The 21,670-nt window shown below is 48.0% G+C and overlaps 1 protein-coding gene across 4 annotated transcripts in view; it reads left to right on the plus strand.

The window, feature by feature from the left end:
• Positions 1-21,670, plus strand: part of NPR3 (natriuretic peptide receptor 3) — a 68,960-nt gene that overhangs the window by 9,085 nt on the left and 38,205 nt on the right. For 3 of the 4 annotated variants that reach the window (XM_036310816.1, XM_036310813.1, XM_036310814.1), the window contains exons 2-3: positions 1,461-1,583; positions 8,752-8,918. In XM_036310816.1, coding sequence (XP_036166709.1) covers positions 1,461-1,583; positions 8,752-8,918 — 290 coding nt within the window. The remainder of the gene's footprint in view (positions 1-1,460; positions 1,584-8,751; positions 8,919-21,670) is intronic. The other variant, XM_036310815.1, reaches the window with a different exon arrangement.

Consider the following 21,670-nt stretch of genomic DNA (forward strand, 5'->3'; position numbering starts at 1 on the left):
AGAGCAGGGGAGGGCCCGGCGCTGTGCCTGTCCCGCTGATGCTGCACAGCTCGGGAGGAATGTTTCAGAATCCAGGCAGCAGAAAGCCCAGGCCCCTCCCTCGTCCTCTGATTTGCCACATGAAGGGCCTCCCCAGAACCATTAAGTTTGCTTTTTCGGGAAAAGGTATTTACCATGCGATTAGGTATAAAAAGCACTTGGCACTCCTCGCTGTCTCCTATTGGGCAAATCTGGCGACTCATTGGGAGCAGTTTGTAAAACTTCATTTTGAAGGAATCTTATGTTTTGGGAAAAGATGTAAGAAATTAATAAAAAGCCATCTGTGCTACAGACGTCACCAGGTTTTTAGCAATTGTTAGCATTCTGCCGCTTTTGCTTCATCATTCCAAATCTCTCCCTTCTCCCCTCCCCTCCCCTCCCCTCCCCTCCCCTCCCCTCCCCTCCCCTCCCTTCCTCCCCCCTCCCCTCCCCTCCCTTCCCTTCCCTTCCCCTCTCCCCGCTCCCTCCAAATACGTACACATGTAACCACACGGACAATTACTATCTTGTAAGGAACTATTTGAGAGTAAGTACAGCCATCATGCTCTTTGACTACTAAGTACTTAGGTGTGTTTCCTCAGGAAAAGGACATTCACTTGCACATCCACAGCAGAACTGTGAAAAAACAAATGCAATACTGTTACCTGGTTTTCAGACCTTATTCAGGTTTCTCCAGTTGTCTCAATAATGCCCTTTATAGCAAAACTTTTATTATTATTTTTTAAAGGGCCAGGGTCCACTCGAGGGGCACACATTGCACTGAGCTTTCTGTTCTTCCGTGTCTTTTCGTCTAGGACAGTGGTTCTCAACCTGTGGGTCACCACCCCTTTGGGGGTCGAACGACCCTTTCACAGGGGTCGCCTAAGACCATCCTGCATATCAGATATTGGCATTCTGATTCATCACAGTAGCAACATGACAGTGATGAAGTAGCCATGAATATAATGTTATGGTTGGGTCACAACATGAGGAACTGTGTTTAAAGGGCCAGAAGGTTGAGAACCACTGGTCTAGGACATCCCCCCAGCCTGTCTTTGTTGGTCACGAACTTGACCATTTCAAGGCGCATAGGCCAACTCTCCTACAGACTATCCCCACACTGGCTGCTCCCCCCCCCCCCCCCCCGTTAGGTTCAGGTCACCCACTTTTTCGGCTTTGGTCCTGGGTGGGCTGCGTCCGGAGGCTCAGGAGCCTCTTCCTAGGGTTGGTGACATTGGCTTCCATCCTTGGCTATGGTGGCATCCTCTGCATTTCGCCACTGTCATGTCACTACTTTTCCCCTCTGTAATCCAGATGTGTTCGCGAGGACACTGGCAGGGATGTGAGGACCCCGCGCCTTGCCGGCCGTCCCCCGCTGGTCTCGGCGTCCTCACCGTGTCCTGACAGGGCGTCTCACACGTGTTGTTGTTCCTCCCTCCCAGTGGTGATCATGTGTGCGAGCAGCGACACCATCCGGGGCATCATGCTGGCGGCGCACAGACACGGGATGACCAGCGGGGACTACGCCTTCTTCAACATCGAGCTCTTCAACAGCTCCTCCTACGGTAACGCGGCCCCTTTCCCTCGCGGGCTGGGGTGTCAGGAAGGGGCAGGAGAGAGCCAATAATGTGAGTTGCGTCAACAGATTTCATTTTCACAGCTAGGAGTTTAGAAATTGGGGATCCTGAACACGGTTGTGACTTCTAAGTTCTCAAGCTTTGCTTCTCTGAGAACTCAGCAAGGAAGATCCCACATAACCCTGATGCTAGGGCATCTGTCTCCGGATGGTCTTAAATCCAGGCCCTACACACCCCTGCCTCGTGCACTTCCAACGGCAGGTTGCCTCCAGATGGACTGCTGGGATAATTTTTAATAGGATGGAATAGACTAGAACAGTGGTCGGCAAACTGTGGTTCGCGAGCCACATGCGGCTCTTTGGCCCCTTCAGTGTGGCTCTTCCACAAAATACCGACTTATGCGCATGGGCCACGAAGTTTCAATCGCACTGTATGTGCGCGCCCACACGTGGTATTTTGTGGAAGAGCCACACTGAAGGGGCCAAAGAGCTGCATGTGGCTCACAAGCCGCCGTTTGCCGACCACGGGACTAGAACATATCAATGTAATGGAATAGGATACGTCAAAGTGGGTCACACATAGCATATGTATTGTTTCATAAAACTTTTATGTTAGTAACTAGAGGCCCGGTGCATGAAAATTCATGCACTCAGAGGGGTCCCTCAGCCCGGCCTGTGCCCTCTCGCAGTCTGGGAGCCCTCGGGGGATGTCCGACCGATGGCTTAGGCCCGCTCCCTACCTTGGCTGGCCTGGCGCTGCCCGCTCGCCGGCCCTGCCCCCCGCCAACCTGTGGTTCTGCCTTTCAGTCGATTTGCATATTAAGCTCTTATTATATAGGATACGTTCATGTGTATATATTTATGCATGTTACTCATATGTTTGTAATGGGCCACAGTGTGAAAGAAAGAAAACAGTCATTACTGTAAACTGAAGTGCAACATTTTGAAAGTCTCTGCTCCCAGCCCCCCTTCATTTCAGATTACTTATTACTTATTAGTTAAGCTCCCATGTAGAAGCTCAGGAGGCATCAACATAGGCAATGGAAAGCATTTAATTTCTTTCTTTAAAAAAAATACTTGTATTGATTTCAGAGAGGGAGAGAGAGATAGAAACATCAATGATGAGAGAGAAGCAATAACTGGCTGCCTCCTGCATGCCCCCACCCCACTGGGGATTGAGCCTGCAACCCAGGCATGTACCATTGACAAGAATCAAACTCAGGACCCTTCAGTCCGCAGGCTGACACTCTATCCATTGAGCCAAACCAGTCAGGGCTTTACAAAAATATTTCTAATAAAATGAGCGCTATAGTATGGGTACACAGTATTTTATTTATTTATTTATTTATTTATTTATTTATTTATTTATTTATTGTTTCTATTTATTAAAGATTAAGAATGCATTGAAAATATAAAAAAATATATACAATTTAATGAATTATTTGCACAGTATTTTATAATGTCGACATGTCATCTTAACTTTTTCTGTCTCCTATTTTTAAATATTTGTGTTGCTCCCAGAACGAGGCTAATTGAGTGTGCATGCCTGTATGTACACACACACACACACACACACACACACACTCACACACATTTGTTCTGTAAGATAAATTTCTAGAAGAATTTCTGGGTCAAAGGTTATATGCATTTAAGTTTTGATAGATATTGCCAAGTTATCCTCTAGAGCAGTGATGGCGAACCTTTTGAGCTCGGCGTGTCAGCATTTTGAAAAACCCTAACTTAACTCTGGTGCCGTGTCACATATAGAAATTTTTTGATATTTGCAACCATAGTAAAACGAAGACTTCTATTTTTGATATTTATTTTACATATTTAAATGACACTTAACAAAGAAAAATCAACCAAAAAAATGAGTTCGCGTGTCACCTCTGACACGCGTGTCATAGGTTCGCCATCACTGCTCTAGAGAGCTTACCAATTTACACTTTGCCACAGTGTTTGAGATGGTCTGTTTTCCTACATCTTTGTCATCTCACTGCTAAATTACTTTACTTATTTTAATTTCTTTTCATGTCCATAAGCAAAGATTCGCATTTTTTCTTCATTTGAACTCTGCCACGTTCAGTGCCCCCACGCCCCACCCCCGCCTTCCCTCTGAGAGGCGTCCGTCTGTTCCACGCTTCTATGTCTCTGGACCTATTTTGCTTATCGGGCTATTTTGTTCATTGGGTTCCACAAGCTCCTTCTGTTTTTCCGCGCCCTCAGTCATAGTGAATTGCACCCAACCTCAGTGACACAAGAGGACAGTGAGGGCTCCAGGGGCCGTGTCTTCATTCCAGGCAAGACAAAGGGGAAGATGAGAGGCAGCTGACTCAATTCCGTGTGAAGAGCTCTCTGGAAGCCCCTCACTAACTCCTGCCTACACAGCATTGCCTGCCCCTCCTTGTGAGCGGGGCCAGGAAATGTGTACATCTAGCTGAACCCACCGCAACCCCTGATCAACGCAGGAATCGTTAGGAAGAAGGGACGATGGCTGTAGGTAGAGAGGCCCCTGTCCATGCTTGTCCCAGACCCCGAAGCACCTTTCCTCCTCAGAGCAGAGACCGTGAACAGAGCCTGTGGCCGGCAGAGTGGCCCTGAGCAGGGCCCTGGGCCCTGGTGCCCATCGTCGGTAAAGGGCCTTCTCTGAAACGTGGTGCCCTAAGGATCCTGCATGTTCATGCAGAGTTCTGCAGCACCCTTCTCCCCCGTGCACCCTCACCCTGAGCTCTAATGCCCATTCTAGAGAAAGGTTCTATTTCAATTAGTATTTAATTGACATTGGATTTTTTCTTTCTTTTTTAAAAATTTAAATTCTTTATTGTTGCAAGTATGGCATGTCTCCTTTTTTCCCCATTGACCTCTCCCCACCCGCTCTTGCCCCCCAGCACATGCCCTCACCCCTACTGTCTGTATCCATTGGTTATGCTTATATGCGTGCATACAAGTCCTTTGATTGATCTCTTTCCCACCCCCCACCCCTCCCTTGCTTTCATATTGGATTTTTTGAAAACATTTTGACAGTGTGTTCATATTGACTGATTACTAGGTTGTTTGATCCTGATGAGCTCTCAAAGATACTCTCATGTCTGCCTGAATTGTATTATTACAGGAGCTCAGCATATATTATGGGGGAATTGGAATGATGGAACATAAGACTGAAAGGATAGATTTACAAAATCTAGAGCAGGGGTCCTCAAACTTTTTAAACAGGGGGCCAGTTCACTGTCCCTCAGACCATTGGAGGGCCGGACTATAGTTTAAAAAAAAACTATGAACAAATTCCTATGCACACTGCACATATCTTATTTTGAAGTAAAAAAACAAAACGGGAACAAATACAATATTTGTATTTGCATGTGGCCCGCGGGCCGTCGTTTGAGGACCCCTGATCTGGAGAGAAGATGACGTACGTTGTTCCCTTGAGTTTTTGTTAGTACCATGGTGGCGTCTTCTTTGCAGTGAGTTGGGTGGAAGGCTACTGGGGCAACCCCGCTGGGACTGTTCGGAACTTTCCCATCTTCTGAGAACTTGGAGGGCACAGGATGTGTTCCTTTCTGCGTAAATGTAGCAAGTGCAATGGAAAAAACAAAGTTTTAAATTTTATTTAATTTTAATTAATTTACATTGAACTAGTCACCCATGTGGCTAGTGACTCCTGGGCTAGATGGGTCAGCTCAGCGCAGTCAGTGACGTTTCCAGCCATTTCTTCCTGGAAGCCCTGTTTTCCCGAGCGTTGGTGGCACCGGCTACTTCTGGTTCTCTGTGAGCTCCTGTCTCCCTCTCCTCCTTCTGCCCCCCCAAAACAGCCAGCCCTCCTTCCCACTCCCCTGCACTCTCTCACCCAGTGCAGTCAGCCCCTGGTTCTGACCCTTAGGCTGTAGAAATGACACCCACATTCCTCGAGCCTTCACCCCTCTTTCTGTTCAGACTGTTGTTCCCCACCCAGCCTGGTGCTACCACCGGGCATTCTGCAGGCCGTCACCTTGGGTTGACCGTGACCCTAACTGACACCCTTATGATGTCCATCCGCCTCCTCCATCTGACTCTGCTCTTTCCTCTAATGACACCCCCTTCTTCCCCCTCTGCATCACCGCTGACGCCTCTCGCTGTTGTCCCTCACTCCCTCGCTCTGCGGAGTCTTGAGATTCCTCTTGCGCCGTCCTCTGCTTGCATTCCCAGGCCCTCCCTGTTTTTGTGATTAAAAGAGCAGTAACTAATTATGAGGGAACATTTCCTAGATTCAGAAAAACACACCCCAGACAAAAGAAAGGGAAAGAAAATGGAAGAAAGAGAAAAACTCGCCCATGATTCTCACCACCCAGAGAACCGCGGTTGATTTTGGGGGTATGACTCCCCACGTGGAACCTCTCGCCTGGATGCCTGTGGCTGTGAGCCTTCCGTGCCCCCCACCCTAATCCATCGCGATTTCCCAGGCCTGGTTCTGATCATGCATCTCCGTTCCACTCATAAATCTCCAGAGGCCCCCAGTTGTCTGTGGAATTAAATGTGTCCCACACGCCAAGCGCCAAGCCGACCTCTGCTTCCCTCGTGCCCAGCAGCCCCGTGTGGGAGGCGTTACTGACACAACACACTGAGAAACCCACAGCAGCAAGTCCTAGGATCAGTTATGTTTGCGACTAGACACCTATTTATTTTGGCTTAAGCTTATTAAGCACTATTGTTTCCATTCTTTTTTTTCTCCTCAGAAAACAAAACTTCAAAATCATTATCTTTTATTTTTTAATATGTTTTTATTGATTTCCGAGATGAAGGGAGACAGAGAGAGACAGAAACATCAGTGATGAGAGAGAATCATGGATCGACTGCCTCCTGCACGCCTCGTACTGGGGATCGAGCCTGCAACCCGGGCCTGTGCCCTTGATGGGGAATTGAACCATGACCTCCTGGCTCCTAGGTTGACGCTCAACCCACTGAGCCACGCTGGCCGGGCTTATGTTTAGATGATGGCAGACAGATTTATTGGATTGGATTTCATTTCTTTCAAAATAAAAAAGGTTTTCCCTATTGTAGTAGCAGAGGGTGGCTGTTTCCAGTGGCGTGTGCTTGTTCTGGTTGCACAGCCCAGCACCAGCAGGGTTAAGCTTTCCCAGGAGAGAGCCCTCCCCTCCCAACCCCCAGCTGAGAAACTCCACCCTCTTTGCCTCAGACACACCACTCCTGCTGAGTCTTGGCACCGCAAATCAATGAGAAACAAATCAATAAGCATTGATCGCAGGCCTCTGAGGAATGGCTTCCTCCACGGCGGCGGGCAGAGGTTCTGGGCATCTCCACACTCTGGGGCCTTCCTGACAGCAGCTGGTCCCCAGCCGACCCCACAGCTCCCTCTCTGAGCACAGGCATCACGGCTGCTCCTCACACCAGGCCTCCTCCGTGTTGGGGAGGCTTCGTGTGGGAGGAGGAGGACTTTGTCAGGTCCTGTTGGGTGGCTTGACATTCAGGCTTTGCTCACTGAGCACAGATCCAGCCCTTAATGAATTTTGCCCGTGGCTCTGTCTTATTGTTGAACAGCTGCTGCGGCCGCATTTGCACCTTAGCCTGTGCCTCCTGCTCTGCCCGGCGAGCCTTCCCGTCCTCCTCGCCGCCTGTTAAAATCCTTCCTTGGAGCTGGCTGCCTCTTCCTCTACACCCTGCACTGTACCCCCTCTTTCTCCCCAGGGAGCTGCCACCTGTAATAACTCAGCTGTCACCCGGCTATCTCTACTCCTTTTCTCGAAGGGGGTGGAGACTGTCCAAGACACTTATGAAGTCCACGGGGGTGGCTCCACGGACCTCTGACCAGGGCTCAGTGACCCCATGTTGTCCGGCTTCAGCCGTGACGGAAATCCCAAGGCCACCAGCTCCTTTTCTGTAAGAGTGGGGACGGGCCTCGGAGCCCTGGCCTCACACTCCAGCGTCTGCCAGGGGCCTGGGCTCAGCGCGAACAAATGACTTTGGAGTCGGACTCCAGGGGCTGACTTCCCTGCTGTGTTCCCAGGTCTCCAGGGATCACAACGACAATTCATGGGAGCATCAGCTTATTGTCCACCCTGGACGGCCACATTTCCTTCGGGGCGCTGAAGGCCACGCATTTTCTAAAAAAGCGAAGTAATAGAAAGTGCTGGTTTCACCCACGTCATTTGCCTTTGCTTTTGTGAAGGGAGAGCTGGGAGGCAGCGGGGCACCCAGCTTCCCGTGCCTCGGTTTCCTCTCTGTGAAATCGAGACGATCATTGTACCCACATCCCTGGGTCCTGGGAGGAAGAAGTGAGTTTCTCACTATAAAGTGCTCGATAACGGGAGATGATTGCTATCTCTCTGCTCAGTGCGTGGGAGCAGTTTTCATTTCACGGATGCACCGGTGAACACCGTCCCGTAAATAATGTGATGGTGTTGCCAGCGCTAAGCCCTCGCACTCACCTAAACGACTTCTCATTCTGAAGAGTTCCAAAATGCTTCAAGAACTATTGATAATCTGAAACTTGTCCGCCTTAGCAGTGCCACCTCTCTCACCCTGCGCACACCCGTCGTCACACAGCCATTCCTGCCACCCCCTCCGCCCAGTGTCAGGCCGATGGCACCAAAGCAACAGCTTGGCTGACTGAGTGTGAATGAGAAAGAGTGAAACTTACTTCTCTTAAAAAATGTGTTTTTATTGATTTCAAAGAGGAAGGGAGAGGGAGAGAGAAACATCAGTGATGAGAGAGAATCACGGATCGGCTGCCTCCTGCACACCCCACACTGGGGATCGAGCCTGCAACCCAGGCCTGTGCCCTGACCGGGAATTGAACCGTGACCTCCTGGTTCCTAGCTCAATCCTCAGTTACTGAGCCACGCCGGCTGGGTGAAACTTACTTCCTGTACCGCCCATCCTGCAGTTCTCGGGGACTGAGAGTACAATTTCACGGTGACTATAAGTAGTTGAGGCCACAGAGCTCTTATTTCTCTCACATTTCAAAGGGACACGTGTCCGGAGGGCCTTCTTCTTTGAGGATCGCGATGCTCGTTGTCACATGGTATCCAAGTGCAAGACCATGACAATACCTCTTGCCCCGGCTGCCCCTAGTAACCTGTCGAGACACATGGGAGTTGGGAAGGGAGAAAGGGCCCTTTATGGTGACTGGCTTGGAATGATAAATATTTTCATTTCTCCCGTAGGAGATGGCTCGTGGAAGAGAGGAGACAAACACGACTTTGAAGCGAAGCAGGCGTACTCATCCCTCCAAACAGTCACGCTGCTGAGGACAGTGAAACCCGAGTTTGAGAAGTTTTCCATGGAGGTGAAGAGTTCTGTGGAGAAACAAGGGCTCAATGAGGAGGATTACGTAAGTGCCTGATGGCGAGCCGAGGCCGCCAGCATTCTGAAAACAGTCCCCTGCTTAAACCAGAGGTGACACAGTGTCCCGTCTGAGCCATTCGAGGATTCCCAGGCTCACGTCTGAATGTCACTGTGCTTTCTCTGCGTGTGTTTTTTTTCTGGCCAGCTCCCTCCACCCCCCACCCCCCACCCCTATCCCAGCACCCCCCAGCACCCCCACCCTGCACCTACGCTTTCCAACTGCTACAGGGAGCAAATTGCTTGTCGTGGGCGCTTGTGGTGGGCCGAGCAGATGTCTGTAGACTTCCATCACTTGGCCGGCGAGGAGCGTGCTGGGGAGAAGGGGGACGAAGGGTGCGGAGCTCGCGTGCCTGATTTTCCCCGAGCTCGGAGGCAGGCGGTATTTCGGGGTTGAGAGACTGTCTGTCGGCAGTCGGTCTCGGCTTTCTGACAAGCCTCTTCTCTCCGTGGCTGTGCCATGGCCCCTTTGGCTGCAGGCTGTTTCCTCCCCCGTATCCCAGAGCTGCCCATCAATTAGTGCTGTTGTGACTGCGGCATTTTCCAAGAGTGGACGGGAGTCAGGTCAGGCCAGACTATGGGAGACACAGGGGCACTCGTCTCTTTGATGCCACCTCACGTGGCGCCATGTGTTGCTGTCGCGGGCAGGCTTTGCTGGGTGCCCGCACATCCCGGAGCCACTTCTGTGAAGAGCAGGGTGAGCAGGAGCCCCAGGCGGGTTGGGTAGACGTGCTGCGTTCCCAAACTGTCCACTCCCCGAGTCCAGAGCAGAATAGAGCACCTTCTTAATTTTTTAAAAATTTGCTTACATTTTCAATGACAGGTGACTGAGTATTGTTTTGTATTGGTTTCCAGTGTACAGCACAGTGATTAGATAATCGTATACTCTACAAACTGATATTTTCAGTATCCATCCAGCACCATACAGCGTTATCACAGTATTATTGACTGTATTCCCTATGGGGTACACTACCACCTGATTATTCTGTAGCTATGAGTCTGCTTCTATTTTGTTTATTTGTTCATTAGATTCCACACGTAAGTGAAATCATATGGTATTTGTCTTTCTCTGACTGGCTTAGCTCACTTAGCACCGCACGCCCTGCGACTATTCCGTAACTTCCAACTTGTACTTCTCAATCCCTTCACCTCTGTTACCCAGTCCCCCACCCCCTTCCCTCCGGCAATCACCAGTCTGGTCTCAGGGGAGCGGCTTTGTAATGACCGATGGATGGCGTGGGTAGTCCCTGCCCAAGGTGGATAGCAACCACTTCAAAAGAGAAGGTCACTTCCAAACAGGCCTCTCCCAGCTTCTTTCCTTGAAGTACCACGGGGTATAGGCCTTGGCCTTGGGCAGACCTCCATTCAGAGCCTGGCTCTAGCACTTCCTCGCTGTGTGAGCTGGGCCAAATGACTTAGTCTCTCTGGTCCAAATTATTTCTCCCTGTTGGGAGGATTACAGATAATCTATCTGAAGCACTTAGCAGTATCCCTGTCAAAAGCTGGAACTCAATAAATGAGGCCTCTTTTGTACTATTGTTATAATATTATACCTGTCTCCATAGGAATTTTCCATCCAATGACACACGAAGGGTCTTATAATCAAATTGAGTAATGTTTTCCAAGCATGTCAAGCTCGCAGATGGCAGGCCGCATGCCTCGTTCATTTAAACTACATGCTTGTCTAAGATGTTGCTTATTATACCTACATCATTTAGAATACCGTTTGTCTCTCTAAATCAGCACTGCCCAGTGATTACGCAATGTGAGCTGCCAGAGAGCCACATATGTAATTTAAAAGTTCCTAGTAGCCACATTTAAAAGAATGACAATAACCAGGTGGAATTAATTTTAATAAGACATTTTACTTGGCTCATAAAAAAGATTATTTCAACATTAACCAATGTAAAAATTATGAAGGAGATTGTATATTCTTTTTATTGTGTGCAGTCTTTGAAGTCCAGTGTGTATCTTGCCCTTACCACATACCTGCAGGTCTAGGGCTCAGGAAACATGCGTGACTGGTGGTTGCTACACCGGACAGTGCGTTCGGAGTTATGACTGAAACAGGCCCAGCGGCATAGAACCCAAGTGTAAGGAAAGCCATGGCAGTGTCACCACCAAAGCCTTTGCCCCAAGAACATGAAAGGACAGAGAGGGCGCGGAGCTTCCTTCCGCGGGCTGTCTGCGGTGGCCTGGGCCAAATGGAAGACACCCAAGTCTTTCACACCTGCCACTGTGTTATTTTACTTTACCAGGGTTATATTAATCTATGGCTTCAGAGCTCAACAACGGTGTCCTTTTTATCTGGCATCCTTCCTGAGGTGGTTGAAGTTCAAGTATTTCACTATAGGCCGTCCAACTTAATGATACTCATTGGGAAAAAAGTGGCATTCCAACATATTACTGGATCATTCTTTTTTGTTACCAGTCTTTCTTCTATTCAGACTATTAAGTCTTATTTTAAGGGTAGTGCAAGAAAACTTTTCATTGGGAGGGTATTCCTACGACAAAGATCCGTAATACATTCCAAACCAAGTGCATTAGAGATTATTGGTAGTTGTAGATTATAGTACTGCTTCTCTCTCATGGTGGGATCATCTAAAACCCTATATAATAAAAGCCTAATATGCTAGGTGTCTGATCATCTGGTGACTGGTCAACTGTTCAACCAATCGAAGTATAATACAGTGGGGCCTTGACTTACGAGTTTAATTCGTTCCGTGACGGAGCTCGTAACTCAAATTACTCGTACGTCAAATCTTAAAGTGAATGAGTGAGACACGTGATGCTGGGCTGATGTTGTGGCATTCACTGTGATGTTCGCTGCACCAACTAGCGGTGGGGTATCTGAAGCTGGCTAGTAGCCCGAATTTTAGCTCACAATTCAAAGCAAAACATCGGAGACAGCTCGTATCTCGAAAAACTCTTTAGTCGGGACACTGGTAAGTCAAGGCCCCACTGTATGCTAATGATATGCTAAGGCCGCTCAACAGCTCGCTATGATGTTCACTGACCACCAGGGGGCAGATGCTCCAACTGGTAGGTTAGCTTGCTGCTGGGTCTGGCCGATTGGGACTGAGCGAGATGGGCTGGACATGCCCTGGAGCCCTCCCGTGGTCCCTCCCTGGTCCTGATCATGTACTGGTGGGGTCTCTCAGCCTGGCCTGCACCTTCTTGCAACTGGGACCCCTTAGGGGATGCCAGAGAGCTGGTTTCGGCTCAATCCCGCAGGCCACTCCCCTTGGGAGGGCGCCAGGCAAAGGGCTCACGGCTGGTGAGCACTGCTGCTGCTGCTGCTGCAGTGCGAGCCTCTCCCGTTCGGACTGATTTGGCGTGAGCCCGTGGAAGGCGCAATGGGGCCAGGATGAGTGGGAGCAGCAGGTAGGAGCTGCAGGTGGCATTGGACTGCGGGTTTCAGCCCAATCCTTGCAGGCCACCCTGAGGGACCTCACTGGTGCCCGAATTCGTGCACCGGGCCTCTAGTTGATTTTATAAATACAGAAAATGGTAATTTTAAGTAGAAATTGGAGCTCATTGTAATTGCTTATTGCAGTGCTGAAGGTGGTCTGTCTGTCATATCCATGCCTGTGTTCCTCAGGCTCTTTGAAGGCCAGTTGCAGGTTTGTCAGGTGAGCATAGACAGGTGGCTATGGTGACCACAGTGGGAGAGGGAGACCCGGGCGCCCAAGAACCAGGAGCCAGTGTGGCTGGGACTCATGGTCAAATGTGCGGGAGATGCTAAACAAGACCAGCAAGACTTAGTGGTCTTCATTCTGGGGCTCAGCTCTTTTCTCGGTCTTTCTGCTTCTCTAATTTGTACTCATCTGCTTACTTAGAACTTAAGTTCAGGACACCCATCATGGGCTCTTCAGCCCCTGCTCTGGATCCTACATCCAGAAACTTCCATGGACTCTCTGGTTAGTCTCCCAATTTTCCACGCATTTTCTACACAGTCACTTGGCCTGTGAGTAAGGACACATTTGTTTCTTTTCAATTCTTCTAAGTATGCTTAATTAAAAGTTTACTCAAGTGTATTAAATGAACTAAAGTATTTAGTAATAATAGCTTACTTTTATTGGCTGCTTCCCATGAGCCGCGCATACAGGAAGGGAATACAAAATAAACTTTGATGGGCCTGGCTGCGTCCCAAGGCAGCACTGAATACAAGCAGTGAGGTGGGCACCCTTGCCTCGTTCTCCACTTTACTAGGAAGAACATAACAGACTTCATCCCTGTTCATCTCACCACGTAAGCATGATGCTCACTGTGGGGTTTTGGGGAGCGCCTTCATGAGATTATGCAAGTTCCCTTTTACTCCTTGTTGGTGAAATTTTGTTTTGTCAAAATGACATCTTTTTTTAGGATAATTAAAAGCAAAACACAACAAACACCACACTTTTTATAATGCAGGTTGAGGGAAGACTTTGAACACGGGACCTTATTGCAGGTATTCTACATTGTATTCTATCCCTGACTATGTCATACATGTTCGTGTCACATTTGTCATATTGGCATGTTGGTGGCATGTGATCGTCTCAAAATGCAAAAATTCAAAACTTTAACATTTTTTTGTAAGGCTCTATTGAAACATTGGAAGGATGGAGTGGCTATGATTTTTAAAATCAATTATTATTTTATCTTTTAAACTTACCAAATTTTGATGGCTAATGAAATTTTGTTTCCAGAAAGTTGATTTCCTCTCCCATCCTGGCCCTTCTCCCTTCCTTCCTCTCTCCTCATTCTATATCCACCTCTTGCCCTTTTAAGTATCGACTTTTTAATTGAGCTAATTGGATATTTACATCCAGTTTTAAGATGCAGTACAGAGATCACTTGTATACATGCCCGTTTCCCCCACTGGTAACATTTTGGAAAATTACATATAAAATCACAGATGGATATTGACACTGATACAATGCACTGATTTCAGATTTCCTCAGTTTCATTTGTGTGTGTGTGTGTGTGTGTGTGTGTGTGTGTTAAGTGCTATGCAATTTTATCATCTGTGTGGGTTGGGGTATTTGAATTTTATCAAATACCTTTTCTATTTCTATTGAGATAATCAAATGTATTTTTCTTTATTCTGTTATAGCATAATTTGTTGTATTACTAGATTCCCCCCCCCCAGTTTTATTGAGATATAATTGACATATAACCATGTGTAAGTGTAAGGTGTATAACATAATAATTTGATATATATGTTTATAGTGAAGTGATTACTACAATTACTTCAGTTAACATCCATAACCTCATTTGGCTACAAACATTTTTTCTTGTGATGAAACATTTAAGATCTCTCCTCTTAGTAGCTTTCAAATGTGTGCCAGTGTTCACTACAGTCACTGTACTGTACTCGATGTCCCAGAATTTATCATCTCACGAATGTAAGGTGTACCTTTTGATCACCTGCATTGCTAGATTTTTCTAGTTTTAATACTCTCTGCGCTCCTGGAATAACTCCGGTCTCTCTGTACCTCATGACGGTGACCTTCTCTATTTCCCCGGCCGTATGTTTGGTTCAACATAATTGCGGTTGAACCTATACAAGTTTGCCTACATGGCATTTCCTGGGCTGGGTCGTTTCAAAGGCCAGTGCTGCCTGTAGATCAGTGTCTCTGGGTCCAGTGTTTACACTGGTTTCATTCACCGCTGGGGTGGCGGGGTGGCGCATGTGTGTGGTGTGACAGAAAATAAGGCTGCGTAGGGCCGCTGTCACTGGGCTCTGGGTGTTGCATATACCGTAACGGTCTAGTTTCAGGACTTGTATCTCCTGACAGTTTCTCCCCCATTTCCCTGGAGAATTTGATAACATTTTCAAAAGCACCTTTGCCCTCCTAACAGTGAACCAGGTGGAAACCAATTCCATTCTGACGTGTTATGTTTCAGTAGGGCCCAGTGGCGACCACTGGAGGCGGTATGCCCAGTGGTGAAACACGCAGGCTTGGGGTGTCATCTCCCCCGGCTCTGCCTCTTACTATCCTTATCTCGGGCGCATTTCCGAAATTCCGTGCCCTGGTTTACTGACTATAAAATGGGGGGATAATGTTTAAACTGAGAGGCTGTTGAAAGAACACAAGAATTGTATACGCAGGTGACATCTAATGCAATGCCAGGCTCGCAGCAAGTGTCCAGTGGATGGTAGCTGTTCTCTCTTTTAGTTTTGCTTCTTCTTCTCCTGACCAGGGGATTTGCTGCTCTTGCTTGCCCGATGTTCCCAGAACTGCTGACCCGTCACATCTTAACTTAGCTCCACCTTCTCCAGGCCGCCTCCTGGCTCTCCCTCCTCCCACCATGGCCCGCCTCACAGGCTGTGATCACACACACGGGCGTGGGATTTTCTGACGAAGTGGGCCTCTGCCACCAGCTGACCTCTGTGGCAGCAGAAACATGTCTCTTTCTGCTCAGCCTGCGTTCCCTCCCTTAGCCGTGGCACATGGGGAGCAGCCAATCAAAGGAAGCCGTTACCACTGGGTTCATTATTTTAGTTATCAGAGACCCAGAGGACATAGGTCAGCCCCCTCCTTGTACGGTGGTGGGAACGGAGGCCCAGGAAGGTGAGGGCCTCCCCGAGTGTGACCAGCAGACTGCGATCGGGACAGCAGCGCTGGGGGACACGGTGCCTCGCCCTCACCAGGTGCAGAGCCAGGAGCGGTTCCGCTTCCGCTGTGACAGCTGGTGTTTGGGGGGAGGTAGTATCGGGTGTTCACAGTGGGCGTCCTGAAGACCCTCTGGGGTGTTGTCAGAAACCTGAAGTTAGACTCCAAGGCCCTCAGGCACCCGGGGCGGCCCCGACGGTGTTGCCAAGCGCCTGGCTGGCTTCTCTGTGGTTGGGGGTGCCCCCGTGTGCAGTGGCTTTCACTCAGGGTGTCTTTGTGGAGGCGCTGGCCTCTGCCCCGCAGGCGGTTCCAGTGCGAGGCACGCTGTTTGGCTTTAGAACGTGCGGTGTGGCGGCCAAGCGGGATTAGGTGCACCCCCTGACTCCTGGCTCAGCGACTTTTTCCACTACATCAGTCTGGCCCTTTAAGAATGATGTGCCCGACGTGGGGGTGAGCCCATGACCCGGAGATCAAGTGTCTCACGCCCCGCAATGAGCCTGGCTGGCGCCACGGGCTGCAGAACGTCCTCCCTCTCTTTGCACCCTGCCCGCCCGAGTGCACACAGGTGACCAAGGCTGGCGAGGACGTGTCTCCTCTTCATCTCCTCTGGACGGTGACCCATCATTTCCTCGCCTGGCAGAGGCTGCTAGGAGTGCTCCCGGGAGCATGGCCGTGAGCTTGACCCTGGACCACGCGGTGGCCCCCTCTGCAGTGGGAGCCTCATGACCTAAAGATACGTAAGCAGGCGCGTGAATGCCCACGGCCGTGAGCTCCGGAGTCCGCAGATCCCTCCTGCACAGACACAGGCTGTCACACTGGCACTCCCAGAGGTCTGGGCAGGGTACCTCGTAGCAGCCCGATCCCAGAGAAATGACATCAGACACGGGGAGTGGGTTCACTTTAGAAGGAAGCTACTTCCAAATTCGTCCACGTTTCCATGACTCTTCAGTGGATGAGGCTTCCTTTTTAAAAAAATACATATTTTTATTGTTGGTAGCACTACAGATGTCTCCCATTTTCCCCTCATCTACCCCACTCTCCCCAGCCCCTACCCACCTCCCCCAGGCCTTCACCACCCTATTGCACGTATTCATGGGCTATACGTATAAGTATATAAGGTCTTTGGTTTATCTCTTCTCGTCCCCCAAACCCCACACCAAGGTATGTCAGTATGTCCCATGTCGCCCTGCTTTGGGTCTTATTTTGTTGGTCAAGAGGGTTTCTTGACTTCGGTACATGAATTCTTTATGACAATGCACAACATGTGCGTAACAGCACATGTGTCTATTTCTGGAGAGAGGAGCCATCAGCCCTCATCCGATTCAGTGTCGCAGAAAGGTATGAATCCTTGAACGGGGCAGGCTGGTCCACGTGCCATTTGCCCAGCTATTGTCTCAGGCCCGGATTGTTCACATGGAGAGGCTACACCATTGTGCATGTGCATCTGCACCTGAAGAGTCACATTTATATTTTATTGATTGCGTAGCTGGGTATAAAAGTTTTAGTGTGAAGCTGATTCTCCCTCAGGATTTTGATGTTATTGCCGCATTGTGTGCAGTGTTTGTTGTTGCCATCCTGACTAGCTATGTTTTCCGCACTGCTTTCTTTTCGTCTATCTCTAGAAGCCTTTAGTGTTTCCTCTGCGTTGTCGAGGGCAGCGGTCAGGAACACAGAGCTTATACCAGGTAATTCAGCAGAAGGAATTTAAAAGGAGAGACTAAATTTAAGGTGTAGGAAGAACTGAAATGCCAAATAGGAGAGGAGGGTGAGCCAGAGATTAGCACAAAGCGATGACCACCCCGAGAGCTAGAAGAACCAGGGAAGAGAGAGTTTCACCAGCATCTGAGAGTGAGGGCACTCACGGGAGCTGGAAGCACGGAGGAAGCACAGCTTCAGTTGGAGATGAAGTGAAGGCAGAGCGAGAGGGAGGAACATCTCAGCTCCCCCTTTCCTGCTTCCCACCAGGATCCTTGTCTGGACCCAGGGGAAGTCAGCTGGGAGGGAAATGCACGTGCAGGCCCTCCTCCTCTGATGGGGGACAGAGCAAAGCAGGGGCAGCGAGGGGGTGGGGGTCGCATAGGCAGACAGTTGGCGCCTTGGCGTTCTGAAATTTAACAGTGATGTTCCTGATGTGGGTCTTTCAAAAATCGGTGTGCAGGGCACTTGGTTTGCTCTTTCTGGAAATTTAGAACTTGGGTGTGTGTTCTCCTCGGTTAATTCTTTCATTTTCTCTCCTATTTTCCAATTCTGCCTTTTCCTTTTGTTTTTGGAGAGAGTGCCTCAATTTTATCTCCCAACATGTCTTGTGAATTTTTAATTTCTATCATATTTTTAATTTCCAAGAGCTCTCTCTTATTCTCTGAGTCCCTTTTAAAAGAAGAAAACACACACACACACACACACACACACACACACACACACACACACATACACCCTGACCTTGTTTCTTAGATGTAATCTCTTATTTTTCAGAGTATACCCTTTCATTAGTTCTAGAATACACTTCTTTAACATTTTAACTTATCTAAAGTTGGGATTCATTTTTTAACTGGTGGGCTGTCATAATTTTTCTTTCTAAGGGCATGTGAAACAAAGGGGCTTCTTATACCTAACATTTATTGAGATAAGATTTTTTTTTTTTTTAGTTTTCTTTTACTTGAAAGAAATTGCTTATTTCTTTCAAGTTTATTCTTAAAATAATACTTTTGATTTCTTTCTCTTTCATAATACAAGCTTTCCTTAAACTTCTGGCAATCCACAGCTGTCTGTTGAGCCATTAAAGAGCTGTCCGGAACCTCTGGGTGTATGGGAACATTCATTTACTGTCATTTCAGTCAGGATTTTGGAGAAAATATTTTCAGTAAAATTAAATTTATTGGAGTGATATTGGTTAATACATTATATATGTTTCAAGTGTACAATTCTGTCATACATCACCTGTATATTGCATCGTGTGCTCACCACCAAAGTCTAGTCTCTTTCCCTTAGCGTATATTTATCCCCTTTACCCTCCTTATCACCCTCACCCTTCTTCCCCTTTCGTAACCACCATGCTGTTGTCTGTCTGTGAGTTTCTTTGTTTCTTTGTTGCTTTCTGTTTTATATCCCACGTATGAGTGAAATCACATGGTTCTTGTCCTTTTCCGTCTGACTTATTTCACTTAGCTCAATACCCCCCAGCCCATGTTGTCACAAATGGCAGTATTTCATCCTTTCTTATGGCTGGGTGATAGGGAATGTGTGTTTAAATGGTTGTGATTTACTAGAAGTCTCTCTGGATTGTTGAATCTCCATTCTATGCAAGTATTCAGAAATGGTGGCTCCATCTTTTTGGGGGGTTTGGGATGTGGTGGTGGTAATCTTGTTATATTAAAATCAAGGAAGAAAGAGGGAAAGAGTGTGTTTTTGAGAGAGGGAGCCAGCACGATTCTTTTGGGCCAGAATGCTCTAGCTCCTTTAGAAGTTCCCATTTGGTTACAGTTTCCCTTCTGGTGGCTATTTTTCCTGATTTACTGACTAGTGCTTACTTTCGTACCCTCACAGTCATGCCTGGCTTCTGTCATTCTTTCAAAGTAATTGTACAAAAGCAGCATATATTAACAGTAATACATACTCCCCAAGAAAAGGCTTGTTCTTTTACAGGTTTGTCGTACTGGTGTGTGAAGACTTTATGTCCAGAGCTAACCCATTTCCTTAAATATAGCTCTTATGCCAGTTTCACTAGAGAAAAAAAACATATATAGGAACATCATCTAGAAACCCTATTGCCCGTGTAAGTAAAAGTTTAGGTTTTAAAAGTGGATTTTAAAAAAGCCAAGTTGACTCAATCGTAAAGTTAAAAAATGGGAAACTTACATAAAAATAATTAGAGCCTGAGCAGTGGTTGAGCATTGACCTATGAACCAGGAGGTCACGGTTTGATTCCCAGTCAGGGCACAGGCCCAGCTTGTGGGCTCAGTCCGCAGTGTGGGGCGTTCAGGAGGCAGCTGATCAGTGATTCTCTCTCATCATTGATGTTTCTATCTCTCTCTCCCTCTCCCTTCCTCTCTGAAATCAATAAAATTAAATTAGAAGATAATTAGGCCTGCTCGTGTCCTGGCAGGTTATTTGTAATGTATCACAATGCATTGGTAGACATTTTACATCCTTTCTAGAACCCATTAGGACTCTTTTATTGTAAAACAAAATACTTCAGAGAAAAGGTTAAAAAACAATGGACGACATACATGTTAAGAGAGTTCCCACGTGGGGCTGTGTTACCTTCCAATGCAACCTTCCATGGCAGAGACCATCTCTTCTGGATAGGACCCACTTGCTAGTAATCTCCAAGGTCGCAGACAGCATTGTTGCAGAGCCACAGGCAGTCCGGCTGAAAGGTGCTGTGGGAGAGAAGGCGAGAGAAGGCAGAGCTCCCGACCCTGGGCCTTCACAGGGGACTTGGGCTGAGAATGCCTGTGGCTGGGTCCTTTGTTCTTAGGGCTTCCTCTGTTGTAAAACCCAGGATTTGAGCCACCACCTCCAGCAGCTTTCATATTCCCAGCTTTCTGTTATTAGTTGAAAGTATCTTTCCAACTTTCTTTAGTCTTGTTTTTTTTATAAAAATATATCTTTATTGATTTCAGAGAAGAAGGGAAAAGGAGAAAGAGATAGAAATATCAATGATGAGAGAGAATTATTGATCGGCTACTTCCTGCACACCCCCTACTGGGGATCGAGCCCACAACCCAGGCCTGTGCCCTGACCAGGAATCCAACTGTGACCTCCTGGTTCATAGTTTGATGCTCAACCACTGAGCCACCACGGCCGGGCTCTAACTTTAGTCTTAATTTAGAGGGTGTGTTTCCCTGTGATTTTCTGGGTATGGATTTTACTTCTCCCTTATTGAAAGATCACAGTGAAACAATCATCACCTCCCCCTCCTCCCGCTTCCTGTCCCCCCTCCCCCCATTTTAGGATAATTTTATTTCAATAAGGTAATCTGCTGCTTGTGATATTTCATCAGAAAACTCGCTTGGAAATTTTCATGACTCTGGCTTTAAAAGACAAAAGACCAACTTTTCTTCAGCTCCAAACAGGTCAGCATTCTATGGCGTGCAGCGGTTTGCGTGTGCAAAGCTCACCTGTGTGTCCACACAGGAAGGAATCGCAATGTTTTCTGTCCAGTTTGCTTTGCGAGGGCACAGCTGCAAGTGTCGTTTTGCAAGACACAAAATTAGAGCCTAGTTTTCAAGAGTGGGTCCGCAGTGTTTTTTATTTTTATTTAGTATTTTTCCAACTAATCTCAGAGGTGGCTTTTTGTTGTTATTGTTGTCGGAGAGAGGTGTTTTAATTATATAGAGTGTGCGGAGTCCATTTTTTAATGAAATAATGCGCATCCTTAGGACTTCAGCTTTCCAATTCGTTTTCATGCTTCTTAATGCGACCTCTGTTCTGGTCGCGGAGAACCTGGCCAATACTGTTTTTATTTCTAACCAGGTATTCTGAGCAGGCGGTGATTTTATAACCTTGGCTATTTGCTCGTTTGAGGTTAGCAGGCCACCCATAGCTTGTTTTTTCTCCTTATTTAAAAGTTGAGAATTTAACTAATTAAACAAATGTTCTGGCGGCGGCGTTGGGAGCACGGTAGCATTGTCAGGGAGGCGGGTGTCCGCGGGGCCCCCTCCCGCCCAGGTCTCCGTCGGCACTGGGTGCGAGGTAGGAGCCGGGAGCCGGCGATGTCCTCCGCCAAGGTATTTGACCAGAGACAGGGTTTAATAAATCATTGTTTAGATAGGCCAGACATTACACTGCGGAAAGTCCAAAATGTTGCAAAACAACGCGCTCATTTCCTGCGACGAGGGGCAGGCCGGGCAGGGGAGCTGTCTGAACCAGCTCGTGTTTGCCAGGCTGTTGCACAGAAGCCGTGCGGGAGGTGACATGGGATGAAAAATGACCAGATCATCAATAACATCCTGGCCAGACACTTCACCCCCTCTTGTCTGACCTAATATCATTTAATTGGAACTGGGTACTCTTTCCGAGATGGTGAAAAGTTAGCTGTTCAGCAAAGCCAGTGAAAGGGGAAAGAACTGCAGCCGATAAAGGCCCGGCTTGCCCAGCCCCGGTGAGGTTGTGCACAGGCGGGCTTTTGTGTCTGCGCAGC

This window comes from Myotis myotis, unplaced genomic scaffold (assembly GCF_014108235.1).
Source record: "Myotis myotis isolate mMyoMyo1 unplaced genomic scaffold, mMyoMyo1.p scaffold_m19_p_5, whole genome shotgun sequence".
NCBI classification, from domain to species: domain Eukaryota; kingdom Metazoa; phylum Chordata; class Mammalia; order Chiroptera; family Vespertilionidae; genus Myotis; species Myotis myotis.